Source organism: Sesamum indicum, unplaced genomic scaffold (assembly GCF_000512975.1).
Source record: "Sesamum indicum cultivar Zhongzhi No. 13 unplaced genomic scaffold, S_indicum_v1.0 scaffold00124, whole genome shotgun sequence".
NCBI lineage: Eukaryota > Viridiplantae > Streptophyta > Magnoliopsida > Lamiales > Pedaliaceae > Sesamum > Sesamum indicum.
The window spans coordinates 519882-530951 of record NW_011628051.1 but is presented as its reverse complement, the minus strand read 5'-3'; the positions used below and the strand labels follow the sequence as shown (position 1 = coordinate 530951).

Below are 11070 nucleotides of genomic sequence, written 5' to 3'. Positions count from 1 at the left end.
TGATGTGCCTGGTGGGTTGCGGTGATGACATATTTGCCCCTTGTTTTACTGGTATTGACATCTTGCTTAGCTGGCAGTTTGGTAATTAGATTGTTGTCCACCTGGACGAATGAGAAAACAAATATCCTGTGCCCCGTTTGGGTGGGACTATTTAGATGGTTCTTTGGGTGGGACTATTTAGATGGTTCTTTGGGTGGGAGTCAGGCAAATAACATCAAATAGTTTGGTTTATTTTTCTCATGGATTAAAATTTCGTTTCTAACACATATTTTGAATTACTAAATATTAAAAAATTTTAATTTTTTCGTTGAAAATGCTCCAAAAAAAATTTTAAAATTAGGGAAACATACATAATAATCGTAAAACTTAAATTTAAAAAAAATTATCCTTCTTCTTTTAATCAAGCATATATATATAATTTTCTGTTATTTACGCCAACCAAAATATTTTATTTTCATGTAAATTATATTTGGAGTTATTATTTGATGTAGTTACTGTTAAAACTAAATAATGATATAGTATTTATTTTGTAACTAGGTATTTTTAATATATAACCTATATACATATAACGTTACTATTTTAGCATAGTATTAAATTAATTATAATTGAATAAAATATTTATATATAACATAAAATATATATATTTATTGGTAAAAATATTAAATAAATATTTTGCTGAAAATTTAGAAAAAATAAAAAGTTTTATGGGAAACTCAAAGGTTCCACGTGAAAAATAGGAAAAAAGGGTTTAACTAACAATATTGAAAAGTGTTGGGTGTTTAAGGAACGACTTAGAAATAACAGCTAAATTTTAGTTTTTAAAACTACGTATTGAAACGGACTCTAAAATACTGTTAATTTTATATGGCGGGGAGGGAGCTCCTTTGCATGTCCTTATCTCACTACTGCGCAGCGTTCGGACGATGATGGATTAATTAGCAGCAGTCAAGCCAACCTTTTATTATCGGAAAACCAACTAAGCTGTTGATACTTTACATATTTGGCATATAGCTCAGTGATGCATACCGAATTTCAACAACATCCCAATGGTCCATTGACTTTTACGAAAATTCTAAGATTAGTGGGGGATTAACCTTGCAAAATAAGGATTAGCACTCTGATACTTAAGTAAGTTTCGTTCTTATCGAAGAAATAAATGGAAAACTTGTACCAAAGTGATAATAATAGTTGAAAATAGCATTCAAGTGAAAAAAAAAAATATGTGGAGTGCAAAAAATATGCTGAAAATAGCTAATGAGAGTTTGAGCGTGGTAGTTTGTGTTACAAAAATTACTGCACCATGGCTCAATTTATAAGCATCCATAAAGCATGATTCGAGGATTAGTTGCGGCAAACGGTGCCATTGGATAGTTGCATGTGTTAACTTTGTAGCAAAAAAAAATATGAAATTTGGACTTATCTATATCAAGATATGACTGTTTGCCAAGCATTGCCTACTCTGCCTGGGTATATAGGGATGTAGTTACTTAATGACTAAAGAGTCAATTCCATCAAACTTCTTGGAATTATCTACAGATTTGTTGGACTCATCCACGCCTCACACTCCTCACACTACTACACGAACAGGGACCCCTCGACCTACTGAGGAGAGGGTGGCAACTGGTCTCTGCCTAAGGATCATTCATTTTTGTTAGAGGAAGGGGAGGGTAGCCAAGTTGCTGAGTTTCTAAAAAGGGCTAGATCACCCATGAATAAAACTTATGCGGACAATTTACCTAAAACCCAAGCTCTCGACTTATTCGCTTCTTGCCTTAACAAGGTAGGTGCTAGCACTACGTGATTTTATACATAAATACTGAAAAGCAGAAAAAATTTGACATGTGTGAATTTGTTTGCCATGTAGACATTAGGCTAGGAGGTAGTTTGTTCAACTAAGTTTGAGCAGGTTTGCCCCTTGTTTGAGAATTATCTTAAGAGGGCAGAGGAACTGGAGGAAACTATTCGACAATTAAGAGATGCTTTAAAGAAGAAAGATCAGCTCCATGTGGAGAATAGCTAGCATCCGTTATGGGAGGATGTAACTAGCTTGGATACTTGTCTAGAGCAGGCTGTGCTACAGGTGGAGCAGGTGCTGCAGGACACAATTCGCACTTATCTTGAGATCGAGGAAGGAAGAGATATGTTGGACGGCTTCTGGCAAAGTTGTTTAGCTAACTATACGAAGTCTCACGAGTTGCAAAGCTTGTTGGCTGACCGTGCTCTGAAATATTAGTTTCACGAGTTTCAGATCTGTGCTCAGCAATTCTCAATTGGGAAGCCATCCTCCATATAAGGTAACTACCTCATTTTTGAATGCCAGGCAAGCCTGACCACTACTTTTGATCCTTATGACGAAGGCTCTAATGAAAAGCCTGAGAGTTCTCTTTTTGAGGATGATCCCATATCACTGGACCTCGTAGTTCAAGTGGTGTAGGATGTGGCTCCTCTGCGTAGTGAGCCCCCTGCGATTGATGAGGAAAACACGCCTCCTCATGTTGGGAAATCCAATTATTTGAAATGTCGATAGATATTTTATAATATATATATATACACACACACATAGCCAACACCTCCACTGTTTGTTGGTGCCCCTCACCTACCTTGTCGGCTGCCCTTCCTCCCATAGTTGTGGTGCTGGTGCCTCATCAGCCCAGCATATTGTCCCCTCCCCTGCCGCCGCTTGTGTTTCCATCCTTACCCTCATCATCGCCTCCCCCACCCCCGCCCTACTGCCACCTGTGCCTTTCCTCTACCCTCTATCCCGAGTTGCCAGTGCGCCCCCCTCCCCCCTTGTCACTTAAGCTAGAACCCCTTCCCTCCCCCTCTTAACTTGCCTACATCGTCTCTTCTTTCCCCCTCAGCCTGTATATGCCGCCTCTTCCCTCGCTTGTCTGCACCACATCCCCTTCACTCTCTCCCACTTATGTTGCCTCCCTCTTCCCCTATCCAAATTGGCAGCTCGACCTTTTCCCTGACCCCTTTGTTTTTTTTCATTTATTTTGGTCTATCTATACTGTATGCATATGTATGATTTATATATTTATTTATTATGAAATTTTATTTTTATATAAATTATATACGATTTTGAGTCATTGATTTAGTTCAAATAGATTTGAGCAATTGATTTTATACATTAATATGAATCATTAATCTAAATAAGAAAAAAATAGACCATTAATTTATTTATTAAATCACAATTGATATATATATATATAGATATATAAAGATCTAATAGTTCATATTTAAAGATATAAGTCATTTTATACGTAGAACTTGAGCAAAATCGCATATCAAAGACGAGTGATGCACATCTCATGACATAAGGGGTATTATGCTCCTTTCTAAAAACTTCTGGGTGGCAAATTGAGAATTTCTTTTCCGTAAGGGGGCGTTTTGCCATTGCTGACTAATAGGAGGGTAGATTGCAATTTGCCCTTTTCGCAGACATCAGGACTTCGCTTCCGATCTCTCTCCCTCTCTTGCAAAAATTTCCATTTTCTTCTTCCCCTTTTCTTCAAATTTTCTGCCTCATTTTCTGATATTTCCTTTTTATCTTTCGACTTCCGCATATGTATTTTTTCTCCCCAACAAATAAATAGAGATGCTATGTATGCGTGCATAGGTTCCCCAATTTTGTTCCGCCGCAACCCAGCGATCTGAGAGGGGTCAAAGTTTTTGGACTGCCAACGGCCGATTTTACGGTGTTGGTATTTTCAGGTCCCGATTGGGTCTCCATTGCCTGATTGGATTCGGTGTATTCGAAAGTTTTGTTTAGGAAAAGCTTGAATTAGGGTTTTGTGTATTGTTAAGGGTTAGGCCTTTTTTATTTTTTTGTGGTTTTGGGTGAGTGACTTAGTTCCTGTCATTGGGGGCTTCCCATAAGTTTGTTTTGTCGCTGGCTTTTTCTTTGGTATAAACATTTCGGGGTTTAGTTTTAGTTGGGTTTCCGGAGTGTGGAAAGGGAAAGCAGGACCGGACTTTCGTGAAACTTAAGCGTTTTTTTTTCTTTGGCTGAGTTGACGAGATGCCCAGGAGTTCGAGGCACAAATCGCATAAACAGAGCAAACACAGTTCAAAGGATTACACCGACTCTGATGAGGATGTGTTACAGATGAAGGAGAAAGGTGGTAAAGACGACAACTCTGTTAGGGTTCATAGGGATTCGGCATCTGGTGAAAAGCGCAAAATTTCATCCCAGGTGCGAGAAAGCAAGGACAGTAAAGATCTGAGTGGGAATGGCGATGTATTGGAGGTGTATGTTTCATCCAAACGGCGAAAAGAGAAAACTGATGTTGGTGGTGATAGGTGGAATGGGGGTGGAGATGACAGAGGGTATGGCGATAGGAACATGGAAAGGGAAATGCATAAAGGGGAGAGTTTGAAAGTTGACACCAAATCGAAAGAAAATAGCAATAAAGGTGAAAACATGAGAATTGAGTCGAAGAATAAGAGTAAACGGCACGAGAGTGGAGTTGCTGGTGAGAGAAAAGAGGACAGTTTAGTATCAGTATTGTTGAACAAAGAGGATGGTAAGAGTAAAGGGGAGGCGAAGCGGAAGTCTGAGAGGGATTCTTCTGCACGTAGAGAAGGGAAGGAGTCGAAGGACAAGGACCGCAGATTGGACAAGGAGAAGAATGTGGGTCCGGAGAGTAAGAGTGGTGATGCTGAGGATGTTGTGAAGAAGCAAGGGACCCAATGCGGGGATTTTAGTGAGGAGAGACAGGGTAAACAGTTGCGAGAAAATACTGGTAAGGTACTCTTGTGGATGGTTCAATATGGTGATTGATAACTTCTCTTTGTTGATGCAACGCTAAACTAAACTTCTCTTTTTTTTTTTTTGTTTGATTCCTGCACAATCAATTTGGGGACTTGCTAAGCTTTTTATATTTATTAAATAGCTATTATGACATCGTTCAAAGCTGTTTATCAGAATGTGTTACCTTCAATTTGTATTTGAGCAGTTGGTTTCTGAGCATGAAAATTAAACAGTCGCGAGAAAATACTGGTGAGGTACTCTTTTGGATGGTTCAAATATGGTGATTGATAACTTCTCTTTGTTGATGCAACGCTAAACTAAACTTCTACCATTTTTTTGTTTGATTCCTGCACAATCAATTCGGGGACTTGCTAAGCTTTTTATATTTATTAAATAGCTATTATAACATCATTCAAAGCTGTTTATCAGAACGTGTTATCTTCAGTTTGTATTTGAGCAGTTGGTTTCTGAGCATGAAAATTTTCCAGTTTGACTCTCTGGTTATTAGATTTTTTAGTGCAGATGCTTAATGAATATAAATATATTGCAAGAAATTTCAGGTTAAAGGTTTTCCAGTGAGGGGAAGGGTGGATGGAATGTTCCTATAGGACTTACTGAGGACAGATTGGTATTACAATGATTTGCTGTGCTTGATAATTTAGTATTTTCTTCCTATTCTTCGAGAAGAAAAGGCGTTTCCCCTAATATGTTACTTGTCCTAATCATTAGCATTCATGTTTGCACTTGATCATTCTTTATGTTGCTGGGTGGTATTTGGTTTGAGACTGTAGTCAAATGTTGGGTAATTAACAGAATTTTGCTTTCTAATAATTTGTTTGCTTATTTGCCATGTAGATTGGTTTGGTTGCTGTAATAGCTAAAGGAGTATTTAGTACTTCTAATTTCCAATTTTGTTTGTTTCTGCAGAGCGTACTTCACAGGACGAGTCGCACGATCCTGAGTGGGAGAAGGAGATCGAGAAAAGGATACACAAAAAAAGAGAAGGTTCTAGTGAAAAAGAAAAACATTATGATGATTTTAAAGAAGGTGATGAGAGACGGTTGTCCTCAAGAGGTGATCGTGCCAAAGATGTGAAATACAGAGATGATAAGCATAAGGATGGTGGCTATTTGGATAAATATCATGAAGATAGTCACAAGGACGATAGGCGTAGGGATGAGAAGTACCGGGAAGACGCTGACAAGGATAATAAACATCATAATGATAAATATCGAGAAGATGGTGAGAAAGATGCCAGACGTAGAGATGCCAGATGTCGGGTAAATGGTGATAGAGACACTAGACGAAAGGATGAGAAACATCGTGAAGATGGAGAACGAGATGGCAGGCGGAAGGATGACAAGTATCGGGAAGGAGTTGAAAGAGAATGCCGACGAGATGATAAGTACCATGAAGATGGTGATAGGGATAACAGACGTAAGGATAGCAGATATGCTGAAGATGGTGACAGAGATATGAGACATGGTGATGAAAAGTATTATGAGGATGGAGACAGAGATGACAGGCGCAAAGACAATATTTATAGAGATGAAGATGATGGAGACAATAGGCACAAGGAAGAAAAGTTTCATGATGACATTGATAGAGACATTAGGCATAAGGATAGTAAGCAAGGGGATGGATTCGATAGAGATAAGAGACCCAGAGACACCAAGCATAGGGATGAACAAACCTCAAGAGACCGTTCTGGCGATAAGTCTGAACCTAAGCGCTCTAGGGATGATGCTTATTCTGCTGATCGTCATGCTAGAAAATCAGGTGCTTATGATGATAGTCCAACCCATGATGATCGAACAGCCAGGTATCGAGATGATCAAGATAGGAGAAGAACGAATGAAAAAGAGGATTATGGTGATATTAGATCTCGAGGTACAAAGGATCAAAGATCTGATGCTGAAAAGAAAAGTGCAAGAGTGGACCTGCCTACTGATAGAGTATGGTCTTCTTCTAGAAATGCTGAGATAGAACATACTTCTAGCCACAGCAGAAGGCGGAGTTCGCCAAGCTCAAGTTCCCATGCTCCAAGGGATAACTATAGGTACTTGGATACAGGCAATGGCATCATTAGTCAGCTTCTTATCATTAAATTGATTTTACATTTATCTGGAGTTGTTTTTTCTTTTTCTGCGTGGATACGGCAAAGTCTTTTCTTCATTATCTAGCAATCAACATGCCTATTTTTATTGTGGGCATGAGTTTGAGAACCGGTTATCTGTACATTAGGGTGGATGCATTTCCACAAAGGAAAAATAGAACAAACATAAAAATGATAAAACTTGTCAGTTGCTTAATGCAGAAATGGGGAATTATATGTTATAAGTTGACTGTTTTCTCAAATAACAAAGTGATTGGAACATAAAAATGATGTTGAAAGTGATATTGTGAATGTATTTCATCTATATTATGACTACATTTTAAGAGAATGTAATTTACAAGTGTGAGACAATCTGAATCTTGCTTGATTGTTAATAGTCAATTGTATGAATTCGATCTATTTTGGTTGCGATATGTTAAATTTGAAGAATGCTTTTGATATTTAAATATAACTTAATGTTTGTAATAACTATCTGGAAAATGTACTATGCTTTCCGAGGGTGTTAGATGAATGTAAATGTTTCCTTTGCTGGCTTGTTGAGTTTCGAAGTGTCTGCAGTGCCTTAATTATATGCAATCAGATTCTAAACTCATTTATGAACTTCTTTTGGATCTGTTCTTCTTTCGGTACTATTTTTTCTGTTCCTGCTTTTTTGTGGATGGGGGATTATTGGACTTATGGTAATTTTGTTGGTCCTAGGTCTGAATTGGAAGGTATCTGTAGATCATAGATTTTGTGTTCGGTACCAGAATATGTTCCTTTCATTTGACCATCTTTATGTTTGGTCATGAATTTAACCTGCTATGTTATTCTTTGCATCTACCCTTTCTTTCTAGGTTGACAAGTGTTCTTTTGAACTTCACATCACCCTGCTATTTTGTTCGTCTACATAATCCACCCAGGCAGGCATAGTTATACTGTATAAATTGCTTAAAAAATTAATCTTGCATCATATTTGATGTGCTGCTCTAAGCAGATGTCTTTACACATTAAGTTAATATTTTCCAGGGCCCTGAACCAAGATGAGCCGAAGTACAGAGATTATAATTATGAAGAGAGAGTGCGACACAACATAATTTCAGCTAGAGATTATGCTGGTGGTGTTGGAGGATTGGAGAAGACTTCTTCATCTCGGTCATTGGAGAAACATGGTCAAAAGGATGATGGTCATTTGAGGTCATCGCCTTTGCAGCTAGTGGATAAATCTCCATCATCGAGCACTGATAGGAGACAGTTTGGTAGGCCTGATGTAAGACGGAGTACTGATGTTGAAGAATCAACAGAGAGGAGTGGTGGTTCTCGAGATTGGAGGGGGTATTCTGGCAAGGAAGGTAAGGGTGGCCGGGAGTTGAGCATGGATGTACTGCCTGGAGAAGAGCTTCTACAAGCTGATGCAGATACCTTATCGGTTTCTTCACCTTTTATGAGAAAAAACCATTTCTCTAGCAGCTCTAAGTCATTTCTGCCTCCTCCCTCCTTCAGAACTGGTGTGGATAGCCCTTTACTAGGCTCAGCTGAAGAGGATGGCAGGGGTAAGTCGAACATCCGCCATAGGAGGAGTGGTGATCCTAATATGGGAAGGATTCAAGCAAATGCTTGGAGAGGCGTCCCGAACTGGCCTTCTCCTATGGCAAATGGTTTCTTGCCTTTCCCACATGCTCCACCTCCTGTGGGTTTTCATTCAGTTATGCAGCCATTTCCTGCTCCACCACTGTTTGGTGTCAGACCATCGATGGAGTTAAACCATTCTGCCCCTTACCATATTCCGGATGCTGACAGGTTTTCTGGCCCTGGCCGTCCAATGGGTTGGCATAATCAGGTGGATGATTCATGCCCTCCATTACATGGCTGGGATGCAAGTAATGCTGTCTATGGTGAGGAATCTCATATTTATGGGAGGTTCGATTGGGACCAATCTAGGAACATGCCTCGTGGTCGAGGCTGGGAGACAAGTTCAGATATGTTTAAAGGGCCAAACAGGAGTACAAGCATGGAGATGCTATCTTCTGAGAAAGAGAATAACTCCACTCGAAGTGGAGATGAAGCTTTGGCCACTCAGTCCATCCAGCCAGCTCAAAGTGAGCAAACTCTAGCTGATCAGCAGGCAGACAGCACTGACATTAGTCAGTTGATAAAAAGCTTTGGGAAGAATGACATTGAGGTTCCCCTTATTAGTCAGGAGGATACTAGTGATGTAGCTAAAATATCCAGGAAGGATGATGCACCCCTCTGCCATGTTTACTTTTCCAAACTGGATATTTCTGCTGACCTAACTGAACCTGAATTATTTGATAAGTGCACAAGCTTGATTGATCTCGATCAGAGCATATCGTCTGATGGTGATGATTCTAGCATTCTGTGTATGGAGGTAGGTTTACGACTAATTGCATCATCTAATCATTATACTTGGATATTAATAGAGCTGATCCTAATATTATTTTTCCTCTGTGCATGACAGGCTACAGAAGCTAAGCTGGTACCTCATAGGCTTATGAGTTATGCACTTTTTGTGTCTACTGATGATTCTATTTTCCAGGTATATTTGTTTTGGACATAGGATATGCATCTTTCTGAAAGAAAATATACGGCTTGTAATACATTTCCAGCTGCAGCTGAACCCTTATGTTACAAACTATATGCATGTTATGCATTCAGAACTATTCTTGCTGCCTCCTATTGCACATCTGCCAAGTTTTTTTCTTGCCTCTTATGTTATAATTGATCAGTAGCACTCATAGGTGAGCACGTGGTGCCCCTCCTTTTGTGAATGCTTTTATTTATGTTTACTGTCTCTAATTACTCCAGTTTTTCTTTTGGACCAAATTTGATAATACTTGCCCAAGTGTAGGCTTAGTCTCTAGAAGGTTGGGATTAACTGCTAGCAGAGTTATTGTTTAATTTGTGAGATAGCAGGGTCCTGAGAAGAGCAAAATGCATGTCTGTTTTATCTAACTTGGTCATATGTGAGTACAAAATGAACTACTTCCCTGTATCTATATCAGGTAAACTGGGCGTAAAAGCAGTTGTTGTCTGCCCTGCCTAACATCTATTGTGGTCTTTGTTGTCTCTGAGTCCGTCCCACCACCTACCTTCCCACCCTTTTTCTCAGCCTGATTTTATTTTACTTTGTAGTACTGTATTAGTGAATTTTATAATTGCGGCAGGGCAAGTGTTATGTAATTAATGGAAGCGTTCCTTAATGTTTTGCTTACTTTAGTAATTTCATGTGCTGCAGAAATCAATATCCCTCTATAAGATGCAAAAACGAAACCTTTGGGCTGAAGATGGTGAGAAACTCAAAGTATTGAGTAAGCAGATTCTAAATTCTGATCAGGGGGATCAGAACGCAGAAGATGACAAAACTGAGAAGCTGTGCCCAACGGATGACATGCAGGGTGTAGAGGATGCTCTTCCAAACTTTGAAACTGAGGCAGATCATAGGCATAGTTTGCAGGAGGTAGGACTGGGCGTGGAAACCTTGAAACAGGAAGTTGCTCTACCAGTTGGCGACACGATTGAAGCATTGAAACAGCCAATTTCTACCTCAGACCCTGTTAACATGGAGGAAACTTTGGAATTTGACCGGGGACTAGTGGAGCCAGATGTTAAGGAGAAGCCCTTGTGCGTGGGGCGTGTTGAAGGATCTGATTCTCCTTTACCATCTGAGGTGAAAGTTGCGATAATGGAGTCTGGTAGTAACAATGATGAACTGAAATTTGTAGATGCTAGGTGCAGTGCATTGGTTAATTCTGATGATGTGTCCTTGGAGGCATGTGAGGCAATGATGCCAGAGTCAATCGTGTCTGGGTCGGTAAATTTAAGTCGGATACACCATTCTCCTGAAAGTACACATTGAGACAATTTATTTTTCTGAGTTTTTGAAAAATGCCGTTATTGTTTTCTTATCTTGTGATCTCCTCTGTGTTTGCTGCTTATCTAGCTAATGAATAAAACTCCCGAATTCTTCTATCATTTTCTCTGTCAAGTTTCTCTTTCTAGATGGGAAACTTGGTGTTGTTTCTTCCTCCGAATTTAAAGCTTCACCTGGCCAGAGTTGTGAGCTGTAAGCTGCAATGCGATAGGACTTCCTCAGAGTATTGGCTGCGAAGTTCTCTAGGCCATCAGGTATCCTGTGCCTGTTCTACTCTTGTCCTGTCCTTTGGGTAAAAGGGATGTGATATTGAAGTAGTATGGTTGC

At 39.4% G+C, this 11070-nt stretch overlaps 1 protein-coding gene across 1 annotated transcript; it reads left to right on the top strand.

Annotated features, from left to right (window-relative positions):
- Positions 1 to 3433: 3433 nt before the first annotated feature.
- LOC105179149 (filaggrin-like) lies at positions 3434 to 10833 on the top strand. Its single transcript, XM_011102749.2, has 5 exons — positions 3434 to 4748; positions 5684 to 6815; positions 7881 to 9240; positions 9331 to 9408; positions 10108 to 10833. Exons 1-5 carry the CDS (start codon positions 4025 to 4027, stop codon positions 10726 to 10728), a joined length of 3915 nt encoding a protein of 1304 aa, XP_011101051.1. The 5' UTR covers positions 3434 to 4024; the 3' UTR covers positions 10729 to 10833.
- Positions 10834 to 11070: the final 237 nt, after the last annotated feature.

Excerpts from the sequence above, each read along its gene's own strand:
- LOC105179149 (XM_011102749.2), top strand. The coding sequence starts at position 4,025 with ATGCCCAGGAGTTCGAGGCACAAATCGCATAAACAGAGCAAACACAGT. Across the intron at positions 4,749-5,683 it reads ACAGTTGCGAGAAAATACTG|AGCGTACTTCACAGGACGAG; the intron begins GTAAGGTACTCT and ends TTGTTTCTGCAG. Across the intron at positions 6,816-7,880 it reads GCTCCAAGGGATAACTATAG|GGCCCTGAACCAAGATGAGC; the intron begins GTACTTGGATAC and ends AATATTTTCCAG.